Source organism: Elephantulus edwardii, unplaced genomic scaffold (genome assembly GCF_000299155.1).
Source record: "Elephantulus edwardii isolate Elephantulus edwardi_28Jun2011 unplaced genomic scaffold, EleEdw1.0 scaffold00278, whole genome shotgun sequence".
In the NCBI taxonomy this organism is placed as follows: domain Eukaryota; kingdom Metazoa; phylum Chordata; class Mammalia; order Macroscelidea; family Macroscelididae; genus Elephantulus; species Elephantulus edwardii.
In genome coordinates, this window is record NW_006400028.1 from 2,981,177 (window position 1) to 3,001,394 (window position 20,218).

At 50.4% G+C, this 20,218-nt stretch overlaps 1 protein-coding gene across 1 annotated transcript in view; it reads left to right on the forward strand.

The window, feature by feature from the left end:
• Positions 1-1,225: 1,225 nt before the first annotated feature.
• Positions 1,226-20,218, forward strand: part of FAIM2 (Fas apoptotic inhibitory molecule 2) — a 35,302-nt gene continuing 16,309 nt past the window's right edge. The window contains 11 exon segments of the mRNA XM_006900252.1: positions 1,226-1,312; positions 5,133-5,340; positions 7,886-7,968; positions 8,342-8,406; positions 8,836-8,889; positions 15,486-15,536; positions 15,829-15,868; positions 16,678-16,715; positions 17,294-17,381; positions 17,669-17,764; positions 19,473-19,526. Coding sequence (XP_006900314.1) covers positions 1,298-1,312; positions 5,133-5,340; positions 7,886-7,968; positions 8,342-8,406; positions 8,836-8,889; positions 15,486-15,536; positions 15,829-15,868; positions 16,678-16,715; positions 17,294-17,381; positions 17,669-17,764; positions 19,473-19,526 — 792 coding nt within the window. The 5' untranslated portion in view covers positions 1,226-1,297.

Genomic DNA, 20,218 nt, shown 5'->3' on the forward strand with positions numbered 1-20,218 from the left:
CTAGGCCACCAGAAATCTAGTAATCTCCAATTCTTTACCACCAGCCCCTTGGAGCCATCAGAGACATTCTAGTAGGAGAGTTTCCAGTTGATAAATGGCATATGCTTTGTTGTCTTCAAAGATTTTTTTACCACCATTAACGGGTGTGTTCCATCAGTCTAGGACCAACAAAGATCTGCTGTTGTCCTTCTTAGGAAGCTGCTGCAGCTCAGAGTGGTTGTAAACCTGTGAAGGTCACACCACCTAGTAGGTGGCCAAGCAGGGACTTGAGCCCAGCTCTTGAGATTACAAACCCTACAGTGAATCTGCAGCAGCTCAGACGACAGGACCTGCTGGCAGCTGATTTCCAGCGACAAGACTGGGGAGGGGATGAATGAAGTGAGCTAAAGGAAGAGGAATGAGGGAGACAGAAGCAGGAGTGATGAAGGCTGAAGAAGAGGCAGGAAGAGAGAATAGAGGAGGAGGTAGAAAGCCTTTTAAGAAAGAACTAGAAGGAATTCTTGTTAGCGACCACATATAGCAGTTCTGAATCCTGCTCTATCTTGAGCCCATTTCGTTGTCTCTGACATACCCGACTATGTCTCCAGACATGGTAATGAGTGTTGTTCCCATCTTACATGTGAGAAAACTGAGGAGAGGAATGGTGCCTTCACAGCCTACCCAAAGGACCCTAAGAACTTAGGGCCCAGGAGCAAGGCCCTTAGGGCCTTGTGTAAAGCCAGGCAGGGTAGACAGACGTCAGTGCCTTTCCCCACTATACAGTGGATGATGAAACAGAGATGAGAAAGAGGTGATAGAGAAATCAGGACCACATCCAAAGTAGGGAGTTTAAAAAAAAAAAATAAATGCTGCATGGATCGAGCCTGCCAGTTGCAGAGATGGAGAGAGAGATAAGGCCGTCACTGGCTCGGTTACCCAGCAGGCAGCATCAGCCGGTCCGGTGTCACAGCGCCTCCTGCGTCTCCTCCCGCCCCCGCGGACACGTCCACTTGGGTTGCTCCACAGCGCACAGCTCTGCTCTCCCGCCGGGGTGGGGGAGCGGGGACCCAAGGGGGTGGCGGTGAATGCGCCTCCTCCACCGGTGCTCGTGAATTCGCAGCGTCCTCCGCAGCATCCTCCAGGCCCGGCCCCCTTGCCTGCGTCCCCCCCGCGCCTGGATGGTATGCTCCCGCCTGCCTGGCTCAGCTGCAGTGGATGTTGCTAGAATCCACGCGGAAGAAAGAAGAGACGCAGGCAGGCTGCGGTGACCTAAGCGGCCACCCCTGCCTCAGGGACCCCTTCCCCGAGAGACGGCACCATGACCCAGGGAAAGGTACGGGCATCTCCCCCGCCTGCACCATCCTCCATCCTCCGGCTCCCTGCTTCCCTGCCATCCTAAGCAGGCTCTCTGGACCACTCTAACCATCCTCCCCTCGCTCTTATGAGAATGATCCTCAGTGGACCTTGTCCAAGTCAGCCGACTAAGAGGTCCAATTTCAAGGAATGGCCCAGGGCCCCTTTCCACCCAAGAGGCTCACCGCATCGTCAGGCATTCCCGTCTCCATTCCATCCCAAGCTTCAGCATCATGGGACCCTTCACAGGCACCCAGCTCCCCTTTAAGGAGTGAGTCTGGCTGACCGTGTGTGGGTGTGTGGATGGGTGTGTATGTGTGGGTGTATGCTTGGTGAGCTCTGAGGGACAATGCCTACATGGCATCCTCCTCTCCTCCAACCCTTCCAAACCCAACCACTTCGTGCTCATTTTTCACATCCCTCACAAAAACACTCTCCACCGTTCCAACCAGTCATTCCACATCTGGACACGACCTCTGTGGTTGGAGGTTACTATGGCAACCCTGCATCAGGATACTTTTAATTTTTGCTTTGCTTTTGGCTGGGACATGGGACTGAATAAGAATGGATAAAACCTCCCTATTTTTTCCCAGTTTTAGGCCTGAATTGGAAGGGGGAGGGGGGCTTGGGCAGAGACTTGGCTGGCCTAATAGGGTTATGTAACATCAACAGCCTGTGGAATTACACAACCACCACCAGGTCTGGGGGCAAAGAAGGAGGGTCTTCTGGACCGCTGTTTGGGGGTGCCGAGGATTGGGCAGAGAAACCAATAGAGGGACCTCCCCTACACTCCCCCTTCTTTTCTCCAAGATGAACCTCAGAGCCAATGGCATCTTTGCTAGGTCTTCAGACCCTCCTCCCCTATTTTTAAGCTCATCAGGCCTGAAAATGATGTCATTGGGTGATGCTGCCTCCTACCATTGGTCAGGCCTTACTTAGAAATGCCAGATATGGGGAGGGGGCAAGAATCTGGAGGCTCCAGGTAGGGGCTTGTGAGGAGGGCTAGTTCTGGACAAGGGTGATCTTCCTTTTCCCAGCCTCAGTGATGGGAACAGAGAGCCTCCTGGTAGGCCTGGATCTGTGGGCAGGGCTGGGCTGGGTTGCCCTGGGTGTGCCCATGAGGCTTTAAGGAGGTTGGGGAGGGGAAGGAAGGTGAGGAGCCAGGGCCTCATTCCCCCAGCTTGGGCTCTGGGTGCCTTCTTCACAAAGACCTGTAAGTGTTCACTGTGGTGAAAATGGAGGACTGATACCCTCCCCCCCCCATCTTCTTCTTCCACCCCTACCCTCCACCCACCAGTTGCTTTGCTAATGCTGCTTCTTGTTTTTGGGTGAATGCATTCATTCTGTCCCTCACCCCAGCCTGCCAGGCCCAGCTCACACACTTTCTAGGGGATGGAAAAGACTCATCCAGTTCAAAGGACCCAAGACTAAAAGGAAGCCAGAGACTAACTGGTCCTCGCCTGTCTCTGGGCTACCTCAGAATTGACCCTCAAAAAATTGTACAGACTTCTCAATGACTCCCTAGGGTTTCAATTGATCTTTTGGAAATGAGATTTAATTCCCATGTCATAAGGTTCTGCTTTTTTGTTGCTGTTTCTGTTTTCATACCACCCAACCACCCCAATCTCCCTTTCTTCAACTGTACCATCCAGACCCTCAGAGCTTATATACTCTCACCAAAGCTAAAGATCGACCCTATGGGCTGGGGACACATCTCACTACAAAAATATTTGAACCTGGAGCTCTGGTGGCGTAGTGGCAAGAAGCTGTGCTGCAATCCTGAAGGCACATGGTTTGAACCCACCAGGTGCTCTGCTGGAGAAAGAGAGGCAATCTCTTCCTGTGCCAGTCAGATCCGATTGAATGGCACAAAACAAACAACAACCAAAAAAAAAGAGAGAGAGAGAGAGAGAGAAAGAAAAATATTTGAACTTGAAATTGGCACTGTTGGCTCTGTAAGATGAAGGAAAGGACTGCACTAGATGCCTTCAGGGGTCCCTGCAGTGATGGTGATTTGGTTCTGGATTTAGTAGGATAAGGCCAGACCATGTCCTTAGCTAGGGACCTCTACTCCATATTCCCTATTCCTCTACCTCTGTTCTCTTTTCTCTTCCCTTTTTAACTCCCTGTTCTCCCATTCCCCATCCTTCCCCACTCCCATACCATGTCCAGCCCAATTGGAGAAGCCCAGGCAAACTGGAAGTTGCCAAGCTCAGCAGTCCCATGGGCCTGAATGGATGATCCTGGATGAGTCATTTCTCTCCAATCCTCAGTTCCCTCAATAAAAGCACCAGCCAATGTGTGCCTTATTGCCTCCATGGACACTCCATGGACTCCTTTGCCATGAGACCAGAAGAACTGGATGGTGCTTATCTACCATCTCTGAAAGTTTTGCTCAAAGATTCTATAGGAGAATCCTGTCAAAAGGAGAAAATTCAGAAAAGAATTTAAAATTCTTATGGAATCTAGATTTTTCTGGTGCCTTAAAGGCTAGATGAAACCCTTAAGCTATTGTCTTGAGATAATCTTTAAACCTTATTCCAGAAATATCCCCTGAAGTCTTTTTAAAAACACATAGAAGTTTAACTTAACTACTAAAGATCTATCTTAGTATTTTTCTCTTTAAGAACCATCTACAATATTGTTGTGTGCCATCGCATTGTGAACTGACTCATAGCTGACCCTCCAGTGGGTTTTCAGAAGGAATAAATCACAAGAAAGGAGGTTGCCCATCCTCGTGCAGAGCAACTGTGGATTTGAACCACACGCCTTTGGGACTGCAGTGCAGTTTCTTACCACTAGGCCACCAGCGCTCCCTTAGAACTATCTATGTTGTTGTGTGCTGAGTCAGAAGTAACCCACAGCTGACCCTCCAGCAGATTTTCAGAGGCAATTAATCACGTACATTATCCATCCAGCAAAACATCTGGGTTCAAAATGCCAGAAACAATTCAAAAGACTAGGTATGAAACTTAGGGGACAGTAACTTCATTGTAGTGAAGGAAGAACAACTCAGAAAAGGAGGATACAAGTTATTTCACCACCTGAAGCAATGTCACTGAATGACACACAAGTTGTTGATCTTTCTTTTGTTGTGTGTTCTCAACACCACCAACAAACAAAAAACTTACCACAAAACCAATCACTCGTCAAAACATGATTAATGGGGTAACAGGGAGATTAAATGTGAAAACCTTTCATTCAGTAGTATTTTCGAGGGCTCACTTTGTGCTAACAAGTTCTGGTTGTTTAGCGGTAAAGAATTGCACTACCAATGCAAAAGCACGGGGTTTGAATCCACTAATTGCTGTCATGGAGGAAGATGGGAAATATCCTCTCTGGTGATTTACAATCTCTGAAATCCCACTGGATAGTCAACTATGAGTCCGTTTTGACTTGATGGTATGTAATAGCAACAACTATGTGCTAGGCAATTTCCTAGAGCACAGGGTAACAGCAGAACTAAGCAGGCCAGATCCATGCTCTAGCATTGAACTTGCAAAGACAATGACTGCTGATGGTGGGCACTGCTCTGAACGTTCTTCTTCCTCAGTTCATATCCAGGCTCCTCTGTGTGCCCAGCCCCAAACTTCCTGGGGCTCAGTTCTTCTGTCTTTAAAATAGAAAATTTCTTTTTTTTTTTTATTATTAAAAAAAAAGGAAATTTCTTGTCTGCCCCTCTTTTCTCTTAGCGCAGGTGAGAAGTATCCAAGAAGGTTTCAGGCTTTGAGGGGCTGGTGAAGAAGGGTTCAAAGGTTCCCTTTCCCTGGTGACCATCTCTCTCTGCCTCTACTCCACAGCTTTCCGTGGCTAACAAGGCCCCCGGGACTGAGGGGCAGCAGCAGGCGAATGGCGAGAAAAAGGAGGCTCCAGCAGTACCATCAGCTCCGCCCTCCTATGAGGAGGCCACCTCTGCAGAGGGGCTGAAGACAGGGACCTTCCCCCCAGCCCCCATGGCTATGCCTCTCCATCCCAGCTGGGCCTATGTGGACCCTAGTAAGTCTTGAAGTTCCAGGACCCTAAGCATCGGGATGAGTGATGGGACCAGAGAGAAAAGCTGGTGCAGGAGGAAGCTGCCCAGAGGAGATGCCCTTGTGGTTGTTATATTCTCTATTGTCAAAAGTTTGCCATTTACAGGTCTCTTCTCAGGGTAATCATAAAAGATTCCTTAAAAAGAGAGTGATCCAGTATCTACAATCAGTATGCTCTCAGATGGAGAAGAGGGCTTTTCCCCAAGTCATTTAAGCTAGGGAAAATGGAGGAGTTAGAAGGGTGAAAATAAAGAGTCCAGTCTAGACAGGACCTTGCAGAAAAGGGATAGGTAAAAAGTCAGAGTCAAGGCAGGAAGGAGCAGTATGAGGTAGACCTGGGGGCTGCCTCCCATGGACCCACCCTGTGAGAGAACATGTGATGTTTTATACATTGACTGGTCTGAAGCCTTTAGACTCTCTGCCCTCCGTGAGGTCCCAAAGGTGAGGAGAGAACCACGGAGGCTTCAAAGTTGACGAGGACCAGGGCATGGGGACTAGTCATGTCTTGTGCCTCTTCCCTTCCCCAGGCCTTTGCTGGGGTGAGGAGGGCAAGACGTGAAGGAGGTGTACGGATACCAGAGTCCATCACAGACAATAATTTATAACAGACTCATGAGCTGTGAGTCTCTTACATCCAAGGACCTCAGCTGGTGGGAGCTCCTCTGTCAGGTTGAGCTGCCTGCGAGGAGCTTGGCCTCAGGGCTGGGGACATACAGTTTTAAAGGAGTCTTCTCACATGAGTCTTCCTCAGACTTTCCAGCCTCGCTCAGCAGTCCTCAAGCTGCCCCTTTCCTTATTCTGTTAAGCCTCCCACCACCACCAATGGCAAGATTCTAGATGGAATCTGAGAGACAATGCTCCAGCCAGAGGCTCTGCTCACAGGGACTGGCCACCATGGCCCACTCTTCTTCTTACAGACCTCCTGTCCACGCTTATTACCGACCTCTTCCGCCTCGTTACTATCCCTATCGGAAGAGCAACAAAGGTCTGGCATTCTTAGGAGCCCTTCTAAGTCCACAGGATTGCTTTCCCTCTTTTCATCCTTCTCCATGGCCTGTCCACTGGGCTTTTGGCTGTGGAGACAGAAAAGAGGTTGAGGGGCTCCTGGCCTCAAGCTTGCAGTAGGCCCACTTCTCTCTCACTCTCTCTTCCTTTCTCTCTCTCTCTCTCTCATTTGTATCTTGGCTGCCTTCATACATGTTTTCCAAGGAACTATTGACACAGGAAGAAACTCAACAGTCTACAAACATTTGCTCTGTGTGCACAATGTCTGGCACTGACTGAACTTTAGAGAATGCCTCGAATTTCAAGCACTGCCATAATCTTTGTCCTCACAGAGCTGACTGTGTACATGGCTACAATACAGTGAAATTTATGTGGTAAATAGAGACGTGGGCAGCTCGCTGACCTCTAATAATCAGGGGAGGTTTCCTAGAAGAGGGGGTGTCCACGTTGAGGCCTGAAGGATGAGCAGAGTTGTCTGCTGAATGGGATCCCAGAGGCAAGAGAATGTGTGGCTAGACATTCAGGCTAGAGAAAAGTCGGGAGGTAAGGGGATAATGTGCAGTGAATTGGGTGGGCCCTGTTCACACCAGGCCATGGAAGCTTTGATTAGAAATGTGAAGTTGACTGACTGAAGGCAATGGGGAGTCATTCAGGTGCTGTAAGCAGGGAAGTGCTGTGGTCTGTTCTTGTTTCAAAGACTAAGAACGAGGCTATTGTGGTGCAGACCTGAGATCATGGGGAGCTGAGAGGGAGAGTGGACACATGTGAGGACTCGAGAATGTGGAGAAGGGCAGCATACTCCCATCAGGCACAGAGCCGTGCGTTCTCATTGTTATCTCATTTGGCCTGCCTGAGGTAGGGACCACCGAGCATGGCATAGGAAAAAAGATTCAGCGTTCAAGTTCACACAGCTGGTAAATCCACACTCTTGTTTCTCACTGTGGAACCCTTGTTCTTCTGAAAGCCTGAGGCCCAAGACCAAGCATTCATCCCACCCATTTCTTATCCCTGTCCTGCCTTTATTTCCCCTCCCAGGCCTCCCTGAAGTCCTGATTCCTAATTGGAGCATCAGCAGATCTGCCTTCCACCCACAGTTCCACGTCCAATTAAGACCTATTCCCCACCCAAAGATCCTCAAAGTGGGTGGGGGTCAGGACCTTCACCCCACTGGATGTGCTACTGGATGACCCAGGAAGAGTAGATATCCCTCTCTGATCCTGGACTCCCACCACAAGGGAGCCAGTGTCCAGAAAGATGGGGTGAGGAATCAGATGGAAGGGTCACATTTGTATGGCAGTTTGGCCCCTGGGAGTCCTGGAACGAAGCAAGAACTAAGTAGTAGTCAGAGCCCAATCTGCAACTAAGATGGTTTGGGGACTTGAGGATGGGGTTGAGGGAAAGGGCTTCAGCAGATCCAGAGAGCCAGTTTGACAACCAGACAGCATTGAATCGGCAATCTTTGGGGCAACTTTATGTGAGTGAGATGGCCCTCACACCCTTCCCCCTGTCCATCCCAGGCAACTACAACTATGAGAGCGGTTTCCCCTCAGGAGAAATCAGCTGGGATGACCAGAATGTCCGTCGAGTCTTCATCAGAAAGGTAACTTCCTCTCTCAGGTCTTTGGAATTGGGAGACTGGATTCGGGGCGGGGAGCCCTTTGAGCCCTCTGCCTGTTTAAGGGTCATCCCTCTGCCCTCTTGTTTAATCCCAACTAGCAGCACGGACAGGGAGATGCCTCCTGGGTTTCCATTGGCCATTATACACTGTTGCAGTCTAAGTACATTGTTCCTTCTTTCTGAACACCATGGGCTCCTCTCCTGGGGTGTGGGCTCTGGAGAGATCTTTTCTCCTCTTTTATCCTGGCTCAGGCCAGTAACTTTGAGAAAGAAGGTCTGAAGTGAGTGGAAGGAGCAGGGGTCAACCTGGCCTCTCAGGGCTCGGCAAGCTAAGCAGAAGCCCCTTCTGTACCCAGGTCTATACCATCCTGCTCATCCAGTTGCTGGTGACCGTGGGTGTTGTGGCTCTCTTTACCTTCTGGTGAGTTGAGGAGATGGACTGTCACCTTCTAGGGGTAGCAGTGACCAAGCACATGTGGGGGACCAGAACCAAACTTCTCTTGGTGTTACTTGTCTGAAGAAATCTGTGAAGTGGCACGTAAGAAATTGGGTAGTGGGCCAAGGTGGGGAATGTCAGTGCACAGGGGTCCTCCATCCAGAGTGGGCCCGAGGCCCAAGTGAACAGCAGGCATCTGCAGCAGTCTGTCCTCTCAGATCCACCCGCCCCACCGTAGGCAGGTCCAGGGGCCCCACAACCCCGGACTATGCTCTGGGGAGCCCCTGAGTCTCAGGACCTACCCTGCATTCCCACTTCTTTAATTTTCAATCTCTTGAACTGTGGAGGGGTGTGGGGCAGGGCACATGTTGAACTAGAGGATGATTTTTTACTCTCCCCCTCCCTTCTCTTCAGTGACCCTGTCAAGACCTATGTCCAGGCCAACCCCGGCTGGTACTGGGCGTCCTAGTAAGTATGCCCCGGACCTCCAGCTTCCTCCCACAGGGACCATCGTTCGCACAAGTGGGAGTTCATTGATAGACCCTAATATCATGACCTCCCCCAAACTTGTAGAGACTGTCTTCACAGATGCCCCAATTCTATTGACTACAGAGCATGTCCAGAGGATTGTTTTGGTGTGCTAAGATCTGATGGGGAAGGCGAAAATGGGGAGCAGGTTTTGATGCCTGCTCAAGGGAGGCAGGGTAGGGCTGGGCCCTGGCTGGAGAGACCTAGACATAGGCCCTGAGGGAAAGGGGGGGTTGGGACTCCTTGGCCCATATTAGTAATAATGTTGCTAGTCTTATTAATATTGTTATTATTAATGCATATGAATTACTAATCATAATAGCTGCCACTTACAGAGTGCCTAATAAGGGCTGGGCGCTGTTCTATGTGCTTGATGTACAGTATGATATTCTATCCTCAACTCTATGATTATCTCAAAAACCTGATGCTCAGAGAGGTTGAGTAACTTGCCCAAGGTCACACAGCGCGTCAGTGGTGGAGCTGGGATCTGAACCCAAGATTCAAGTTAAGACCTGTGCTCTTAATGCAGGTAGACTCCCTTCAGCCTATGGGCCATTTGACTCCTCTTTGCCCTATACTCTTTATGGCAGATACCCTCAGTGAAGACATGTAAAGGTGTGAGTGATTCTCACTCATCATGTCTGGGAAATTTGGGGGTCATTCTGGATCATTCCAAGCCAGAAGCACCTGGAGCTCAGAAGGGGTGGGTAGACAGCAGAAACGGGAAGGCATGAGCCCTGTGTACCAGGATACTTAGCCCTCTCTGTGTGCTCAACTCAGAAGACGGGCCAGAAGGACTTGGGGCAGAATCCCAGGCAGAGGAATGACAAAAGCATGACTATAGAAGTGAGGATAGAGGTATTATGATCAGCATGTTAAGGAAACTCCTTGGGGGAAGCCTGGAACATCTAGCAGTGCTGGGCAGCGGAGAGGGACACCTTAAATGGTGGAGATTATGAATGCCCAACCAAGGCTTTGCTAGACCTGTACTTGCAGAAGAGCTAGCAGAGAGGTAGACTCTGGAACACTAGAGTTGAGTTGACCCAGAGTGTGTCTGGAGTTAACACAAATTAGACAAAGGCTGACAGGAAGCGGACTCACCCTGGCCTCTGGGCTCCTGGGAGGAGCAGAGCTGACTAGTTCAAGTTCAGAGACAGCACGTGGATATGCTCAGAGCCTTTCTTCATGCGCAGGACAGAGGGCTGTCTGCAGACCAGGCAGGAAGGCATGTGCCTTGGGGAACTGGGAGGCACAGTATGGTAAATCTAATGAGCCCCCAGAGACCGTGCCAGGGCCAGCCCACATGGCAGGTTGGCATGGCTCCCAGCACGTCAGCACTGCCTGGCAGCCTGGGGCACCCCGTGAACTGGGGAACAGAATCCCTGGGCCCCTCTCCAGGCCTTCTGTGTAGGACCCATGCTTTGAGTAGAAGGTGGAGGGGGTACGGGAGAGGGGACAGAGAGCAGGGTAGGATATGGAGCCCCTCCTCCTCTCTCTGGCTCAAGGACTGGGGTACCTTCAGGTGTGGGAGTAGAGGAAGAAGGACTATCATCACTGTGGTTGGATGTGAACATGAATGGTGTGCTTTTCATGGGGTACCCAAAGTCTTCAAGGTACTGGAGAATTCCACAACCAAGATGGTGCCCTATCCCTCCAGGAAGCTTGCTGGGGGCTTTACCCCATCTCCTCCCCTCCCACTTCCTCCAGCACACCAAGTGTCTCTGAGGGTTCAGACTTTTAGAATAACAATAACAGCAATAAGAATAAAACAACTTTTTGTCTGTGCGAGGCATTTTGCTAAATAAGTTTCTCATTTACTCCTTATAACAGTCATCTGAGGCAGGTACATTAATATCTTTATTTTACGATGAGGAAACTGAGGCTCAGTGGAAGTTCTTGTTTCCTAAGCAGCAATAGCCACTATTGAAATGAGATCCTTCTGCTATAAAGACACTACAGGTACCCGCTGGGCTTTGCTGCCTGCCCCCTACCTGCCCCAGGACTGGCCCTGGAGCAGCACAAGGGTTTGGAAGCTGGCCTTCACCTGAGCCTCACCACCCACAACACAAGCTCTGTCAACAGACTGTGGCTGTGACCCAGGCTCTGATGTGCAAGTCAGTCTTTCACTTGTTCAGTGACTCATTCTCTGCCCCCTGAGATAGCAGCCTCCTCTCCTCCTTCTTTCTCAAAGCCTCAATCAGCTTCCTCAGTGGGTTTCCACCTTATTGTCTGATAATCCCTACTGAGCCACTGGCTGGAACTGCAGGCTTCCCTACAGGGAAGGAGTAAAAGCTGGGGTGCAGGATGAAAACAGGCAAAGTGTAAGTCCAGAGCTGGGCCCGAGGTGAACCAGAGTCTCTCCAGGAAGCTGTCAGTCAGGCAACTTCTAATTAGAATAACAGCTCCTGGGCCAGGCCCTGTGCAAAATATGCTTTGTCCTCACAATAGCCCAGTGAGTTGGTACTATTATGAGGAAACTGGGGCTCGGCAATTAGGTAACTTGCCCAAGGTCACACAATAGTAATGGCAGAGCTGGGACGTGAATACTGGCTGGTCTGGCCCTCAAGCCTGTGCTGACCTCTCGCTCTCCCCAATTCCCCTGTCTTTTGTCCTTCTCACTCTTCCTCCAACCCCTTGTCTGAAGATTGAGGAGGTGTGGACTAGAGAGAAAAGGAAACCAGGACCTTGCCTTCAAGAAGTTTTTGGTGGAGACAGGATGATAGAATCCTCACCCAGGACAGCACGTAGCCAAGAGTATTATTGTTATTATTCATGAAGTGACTTGAATGAGATCAGAAGAGAACTGATGCCAGAATATTTCTCAACTGGGGCCTATTGGCATGTTGAGTTGGACAATTTTATTGTCGCACACAGAACAGGATGCTTAGTCCTCTGTGCCCCAGCACTGGATACCAGCAGGACCCCCCACCCCCAATCACTATGATTCCCTCCATATTATTTGAACACCTTTGGAAAAAAATGAGAGTAGGAAAAGACTAAGATAGAGGGGTCTTATTCACCAAATAAAAGGGGCTTGGCTCAACTCCTCAGCACCCAGCTCTTTGCCATCACCCGACATTTATTTCACCCAGCAAAGATTTATAGAGTACCTACCAAGTACCAATGAGGCTCTGGTGGCCTACTAGTAAGAAGCTGTGCTGCAATTCCAAAGGCACGTGGTTCTAACCCACAAGCTGAAGAGTCAGCTATAGTTGGGTTACAAATCAGCAGTACACAACAATAACAACCACCAGACACCAAGGTCTCTGGATGGTACCAATGGTTTGTGTCAACTACTAAGTAAAAGGTTGACTGTTCAAACTTGCCCAGAGGCACTGTGGAAGAAAGGTCTGGTCATCTGCTTCCTTTACGATTGTTGTTGTCATGTGCTACTGATTCAGAACTGAATCTGAAAATGCTGGTTTCCAGAGGCTGTAAATCGCAAAGGGGAGATTGTCCATCTTTCTCTCATGGAGCAATTGGTTTATTTGTAACCTGCCCTTGTCAGTGTAGCTCCTTACCCATTAGGCCACCAGAACTCCCTTCCACAAAGATTACAAGCCGAGAAGATCCTTTAAGGCAGTTCTACTCTGTAGCGCATGGGGTCACTATTAGGATCAGCTTGACAGAAATGAATTTGATTGGATTTTTTAAAACCAGGTGTTGGGCACCAGGTTAGATGCTGGGAACATAAAATGAATGTCACAGGCTGATGACCACCCTGACACTCCACTTGGATAAGAAGTCAAATGAGCAGAGCAGCAACATATAGGGGTATGGGCTTCAAAGAAAGCCTCTAACCTAAACATTGGTGTCCCTGCCAACCTTTGCTTTCCATGCCAAAGCAGAGTGTAACAAGCACGCTGAAAAGATGCAGAGCGTGTTATGATGAGAAGTGTGGTCAGAGATGGGCTGGAGAGGGTGCGGGGGCCTGACTCATGCAGAGCATTGCCAGCTGTTTGGGAGTTCTAACATAGTGAAGTCATGTGATAAGATCTACCTATAGCTTGGCAGGTGGGAGGCAGGACTGGAGGTGAGAGAATAAGATGGGGCCATCTAAAGTGGGAATAGCAGGGATGAGGAGAAAGGGACGGCTTGGGTGGAAGAATAAACAGACCAGAGTAGGGTGAGAGTCAGGGAAAATGCTGAGGTCTCTGGTTGGGTGGTTGGCTAGATACATGAGGGCCTCTGTAATAGGGGGTGCAAGAGAAGAGGGGAGGGAAGGCAGAAAGTTCAGTTCTAACCTGTTGTATAACTATATAAGCTATATGAGTTTCTGAATAGTCAAGTTTGTAGGCAGTTGGATTTTCAGGCTTGGAGTTGAACAGAACTTAAGTTGGAAATATAAGTGTGAGTCCTGAGCATTTGCTTGATAAAAAAAGGAGTTATGTGAATGAGTGCTCCCACCTCTTGGGAGAGTGTGAAGAGAGAAGATCCAGCTCCCCCACTCACCCCACACACACCCCTGCTTTCTGCACTGAAGGAGCAAGGCTTATTAAGAGATGTCCTGGAGGACCCTAAGAAGGAGTGACGAAGAGGGTAGGAAGGTAGGAGGGAACCCAAGAGCATATCATGCCAGGACCAGGGGAAGCAGTGGGAGTGACTGAATGTTCAGAAGTCAGGTAAGTTAAGGAGTGACAAGCATCAGTTGAACTCACCAAGGTCACAGTGGCATGGCAAGATCACCTGGGCTTGGGGATGGATTTGCTAAGCTGAGACAAGAAAGAAGAACCCAGAAACAGAGGCAACTCTTTCCAGAAGCTTGGCTAGGATGGAAGATAATGGAAATCAGCAGGGATGTTTGTGTAAGAGGCCAGTGGAAAGACTGATGACATTAGAGACCAGCTTGTCAATTGAGGGCTTGAGTGCCAAATCCAGGTTAGGGGTTTGGCTGCCAAACCCAGGTAAAGGGGCTTGGCTGCCAAACCCAGGTAAAGGGGCTTGGCTAGAAGAGGAGGAGAGATAAGACAGCACGTGGATAGGATTCATGGAGGAGCCCCACCTCCTCATCTGGAATGTTTCTGGAACACTGCAGGTCAAGCCTTGCGAAAGACAGAGGCTGCTGGGAGGTTTGCAGGTGGAGGAAGAAGTTTGGCAGGCAGTGAGAGAACTGAGGAGGTAGAGGGGAGGATGGCAATGTCACGGGAACAGTCCACTACGGAGTGAAGACCAGGCACTAGTGGTCACCCCTATCTGGGTGGGCGTGGGCACATCCTATCATTGAGTCCTCAACCTTACCTGCTCCCTCCCACACTGACCTCAGCCGCCCCTGCTCTCTGGAAAATCTTCAGTCCACAGGCCCTATCCTCGGGCTGTCCCTGAGCGCCTGCCAGCTTCCCACTGGACACTGTCACTTGACCCAGCACTTAACCAGTACTTTGTGCTCCGTGCCAGATGCTGGCAGAACAGGCAGGCCCTGCCCTTGCTGAGCTTCTAGTCTAGTAGGGTGAGCCAACAACAAGTAAGTAACAAGGGAGTTACAGGCCAGGAGAAGTTCTGTGAGGGGTGTGAATGAAGTAGCGTAGGGTCAGGGTTGTAAGCCAGAAGTAGATACCAGGCCCTGGAGCTGCCTGAGTTGGGATGTCATCCTACCTCTCTGTGCCAGAACTCCAAGGGGAGAAGACCATGCAGTTGGCCTTCCACATCCATCCACAGAGTCAACCAATTATGGCTTGAAGATATAAAAACTTGAATTTGCTGCTCACCAAACACTCCCCTGATTCCACGTGAATGAAGTGATGTGCAGGCAGCCCCTGCTTTCATCTCTCCTCCCCTTTTCCCAAATACCCAGTCTTCCTCCAGCACTTGTTTGAGTAGCAATTAGCCTGACTCTCATTTGTTCTCTACTTGTGTGTGTGTCCTTTGTTTCTGTGGGGGGGGAAAAAGAAAAAAAGAAGCCTCCTAAAAAGCAATTAAGTGGTCAAAGCAATTCCTTGAAGGCGGAAGAGGGAGCTTCCAATTCTAATTCTATAACAAGTACATTGTATGTGGTATTATAAGTAATCAAGAGATGCTTTAAAATAGACAAACCATTAATATGCAAATACTATGCCATTTTACATAAGAGACTTGGATTTTGGTACCCGTGGGGGGTCCTAGAACAAATCCTCTATGAGTACTGAGGGACAACTGTACTTCACAGAGAAGATAAGAGGTTTAAATTAGTTAATATTTGCAAAGCACTCAGAGCTGTGTCTACCACACAGAAACACAAGTTTTCGTTTTAAGTAGTATTGTGTCTGGGGAGGCCACCCTGGTTTGAGGGGCTAGACAGCTTTCCCCAGCATCTGAGATTTAGTCTTTCTAGAGTTTCTAGAAGCATGTTATCCCCTTCCTCTCTTTTTTGGATTTGGACCACCACTCTGCCCACTGTCTGGATGACCACAGCTTTCTCCCCTTCTCCACTCTGTCCATCCTTCTGGCGGCCCTGTGAGCAGAGGTGGTGGAGTGGAATGCACACAGTGTTGGGGGTGGGGGTGGATGGAAAAGCTTCAGAAGGAACTGGCTGACACATTTTTTTCCTCCATCTCTCTCAGTGTTGTGTTCTTTGTGACCTATCTGACCCTGGCCTGCTGCTCTGGACCCAGGTATGATGATGGTTTGTGGGAACACATGAGCTCTTCCCGAGACCCTCCTGTCACCCATATGCTGTACCCCTGCAGGTCTGTCTAGCAAGCCTGCTTCTCAATTATTTGGCACCTCTGAGGTGGGAGGAAGGCAGACAAACAGACAAGGCCAGATAGAGGATATGGGGATGGGGCTGAAGGAAGAGGCTCTAATAAATAGTGGGGTCAGGTGGGGGGCATTTCCCCTGCGGCAGGGAGCAACCTGCAGCCTCTGGCACCTCCCACTCTCCTCTGAATCCTGCTTGTCTTACAGGAGACACTTCCCCTGGAACCTGATTCTCTTGACTGTCTTTGTAAGTGACTTTGGGGGGAGGTATATCAGGAGAAAGGGATGGGTGCAAGGGGCATGGAGGCCAGAACGGTGTCTCAGGGTGAAGGGACAGGTGCTGAGGATGAGGGTAGGACTTGCTGGTTCACAGCAAGCAAACAGACAGCGGACAGCGACAGGTAGGGTGTGTCAAGGGGAAGGGACAGATGCTAAAGGTGGGCTTTGAAAATCTGAGTCTGGGTAGTTAATTTGAAATCCCTGGGGCCAGGCATATTTTCATCCCACCCTACAAAGGGGGAGCCTTGGTGGCGCAGTGTTAAGATCTCGACCAATAGCTCAAACTCATCAGGCACACCCTCCTCAATAGGAAGATGTGGCGGTCTGCTTCTATAAAGGTTTAGATTTCAGCCTTGAACTCTGTGGGTCAGTTCCACGCTGTCCTATAGCGTCACTCTCAATAGGAATCAACTTGATAACAAGTTTGCTTTTTAGGTTTTCCTGCAGAGGTGTGTTCAGCCCGTTCTCCCCTCCCCCACCCCTGCACTGGTACTCTTCACTGTAGTTTTGTTTTTAAGGTTTGTTGGGGCATCTCAGTGCTATGGATGGTGAAGGAGGGGAGAGTCTTAGAGGTGAGGAGCAGAAATGTGACTGGAAGGAGTGAGCTGGTACAAGGCCTGTTGGCTATGCCTCTTAGCCAGATCTGGCGCCTAGAAGTGGTCATGTACAGGAGTGAAGCAGCCCCCAAGCTGATGGGATGTACAAGTGGTGGAGATCCAGGCTGGACCCGCAAGTCTGAGTTATGCAGTTTTTCCTCACCCTGTATCCTCTTTTCAGACTCTGTCCATGGCGTATCTTACTGGGATGCTGTCCAGGTAAAGGGAACAACAGGTGGGAGGGCTGTAGGCTGGGCTAGGAGTCAGGGACTGGCCACACGCTGAAGGAAGCTCTCCCCAGACTATCCCTCCTGAGGTTATCATCAGATGGGAGATGGGGGTGCATTGAGGTGGGGAAACACCAGCCCAGAGCCCTGTACATTCAGCCCTCAACTGTGTAGTAACTCTAGGATGCAGCCAAGGCAGTGGGGGATGGTGGAGAGCAAGACGATCTTTCACACTGCCAATTGAAAAATCCCACAGACTCATGGTCATGTAGTCACCTACAAACCATCTCCAGATGCCAGCAAAATCCCCTCACTTCCTCTCTGACACCTCATCCTTGTGTGACCTCTCCCACCTGTTAAAAATCTTACCGTGATTTTTAGTGCAAGTTTGCTGGGAAGGAGCCCCAGTGGAAAGGCTGGCAGTGCAGAAAGCACGGCGGAAGGAGGCTAGCTAGGGCCTGAGAGGGTGAGAGCAGGTCCTAGCAGAAGAGGAGTGGGTCTGTGAGGAGCCTGGGGTAGGCCTGTGAATGCTCCGGAGTTAACCCAGCCCTCGGCCTGACGGTCCCACAGTTACTATAACACCACATCTGTGCTGCTGTGCCTGGGAATCACGGCTCTTGTCTGCCTCTCAGTCACCATCTTCAGCTTCCAGACCAAGGTGAGTCCTGGGGCTTCGGGCAGTGACCCCTGACTTGAGGCCTGAGTAGAGTAAGGGGCTATAAGCCTAGATGAGAGGTAAGAGAGGGAAAGGGGTGAACCGGGTCTGGGCAGGCCACCTGGGAAGGGTGAGAGGAACAGGGGTTGTGAGGCTGAGCACAGGACCTTGGCCTGCTGGGCAGGCCTCAGCCTCTGGCCAGCACACTGCCAGGTTGGGACCCTCAGGAATGCCATGGCACTCTGTGCAGGCAGGTAGGGCCAGCCTCTGACACCATCTTGTCCCTGCAGTTTGACTTCACCTCCTGTGAGGGCGTCCTCTTCGTGCTGCTCATGACCCTCTTCTTCAGTGGACTTATTTTGGCCGTCCTGCTGCCCTTCCAATATGTGAGTCTCTGGGAAGCCCTGTGGACCCTGAGGGAAGAGGGAGAGACCCTGCTGGGTATGGATAGCCCTCCCTTCTATACCCCTAAGAAGGCCCTGAGCCAAAACCCCACAGCCTGCAGCCCTGTCTGGCCCCTCATGGCACCTGCCACAGGCGTGTTGGCAGTGTGGGCAGCCACAAAGTAAGCAAACAAGACGGCTTTTCTTGGCAGGCCCTGGCACCTGCCTGGCTCCACAAGCCACATCCGGCTTCACCTTTCCCATCCTCCTCTCTGAGTGGAGGTGAAGCTGAAGGAGGGCTACGAGCTTTTAAAGCCTGGGCTGAAGAAGAAAAACTCTGTGGGATCAATTGGGCCCCCAAAGGACCCCGAGAAGGCCAACTAGGGCTTTTAGGGGGAATCAGTCACTGTCAGAAGGCAGAACCTAGCAGGCTGACCAGGCAGGAAATGGTGCAGTGAGGACTCACATCGTCCCCTGTCCATTAGAGCACCCAAGGCCCTCTAAAGCTCTGCTCTTTTAATGTGTCCACTCTGCCCTGGGGAAATATAACAAGGACAGCCTGGGCTCAGTGACCCGTTCTGAGAGCCCCACGTCACTGCTTATGGGGATGGGGACAGATTAAGGATAAAACAGGAGGGGATTGAGGTTTGAGTCCTGGGGATTCCAAGAGGGAGCAAATGGGCTCCTGCCGGGCCTCGTGGGCAGAGCAGGGATCCCTCAGCTCACACTAGGCCCTCACTTTTAGCCACCCCTGGGAGCTGTGTTCCTCACCGCCTTTTCTGTGCCATCATACCCAGCCCCAGCCTCAGGGCATTTGGCTCCTAGTCCAGGACATCAGGATTGGTTTTGGCATTTCTTTGGCTCGTCCGAGGATCCTGTTGACAAAAGGAGGGGCCGGAGCTGGCCTGGGGGCCCTCTGTGTATCTAGAATAGGGAGGTGGCTACAGGAAGGGGCCCCCAAAGCTTCAAAGAAGCCTTTGTTAACCCAGATGAAGGGATGCTGGGGTTTCCAGGAATCTTCTGAAGGAGCATCCGGTGGAGGGCCTGGCTGCGGTGGCACCCCGCACAAAGCTATCAGAAACAGATGGATACCCTAGACCTGGGGATGGGGAACAGAAGAGGGCAAAGAGCACCGCTCTGGTGTTTGTGGATGATCATATAATGCACAGCTGGCAGGGACTGCACATGGCCCCTCCTGCCTCTGAGTTCCAGCCTTTGTTTCCTTCCATCTGAGCCTCTTGCCTCCACAGGTTGGGCCAGGTTGCTCTCCAACAGAGAGACAGACAGACAGACCCTCTATTAGACAAGGATGAGCATACACCAAGAGGTGGTGGGAGCAGCCCTTGGGGCAGAACCAGGCTGACAGGGTGAAGGCCCCAATGGAATAGGTTATCCTGTCTACCTCAGTCTGGAGCTGTGTGTTAGAAGTCCCTGCCATCCCTCTGTGATTTCTGTTATCCTGGAACTCCCCCAACCCACTATGAGCACAAAAAAGACCAAAGGACCTTCAGGATTTTTGTTTTGTGTTTTGTCATCAACAACCAGTTATTGTCAAGAATTTAGAGCCTCTTAAGAAGAGTTAGGGAGGACTGGATGGTAAAGATGGGCCATCACCTGGGCTCTCTGAGCAGAGCCCTCCCCCACTCCTCCTCAGCCCTGCAGCCCACAACCCCACAGGCTGTCCCTAACCCCACATTGTTTCTGCCCACAGGTTCCCTGGCTCCATGCTGTGTACGCAGTGCTGGGAGCAGGCGTGTTTACGTTGGTAAGTGTGGTCTATTCCCTGAGGGCTCTGCCTGCTCAATCTTCCAATTGTCTCCCCTCGTTCCCCCATCATCCTGTCTTCCTCATAGTCCTCCTCCATGGACCCTATTGAAGCACCTGTTCTGAGGGCTGGGCTCAGTGCCCATCCAGGGAATTTCATTTGGGCTCCGAGACAGATCAGCAGACCAGGTCATGGGATACAAGGTTGTTTGTAACTATAAGGTTGACACTATTTAGACAGACAGAGCTGGGCAAGAACATCTCCCTCCTGGGGAGAGTGAACACTGCTTGTTCAGTTAGGGGAGTAGGGGTGACTGTATGGACCAATAAAGTAGTCTCTTCTAGAGAAAATCTGGGAAAGTTCTTGGGGTACAGGAGTGTCCAGGTGTCCTGCGAGAGACACATTTAGATTGAGCTTTTTCTTGGTTATTCTCAGTCTTGGAACTGAGAATTGATGACGATAAGTATGATGATGAAAGTAAGAGTAATAGCTAATGTGTATTGTACAACTTTTCTCCCCTAGCAAACTCTCCACAGACATATACTCTTCATCATAAATCTATAAACTAGGTTCTGCTGTTATCATCCGGTCCCAGAGTGATGCAAACACTTAAATGCTTAGCTAGTAATCGAGAGGTGGGCAATTCAAACCCCTCCAGGGGTATTTGAAAGAAAAGGTCTGGCGATGTGCTT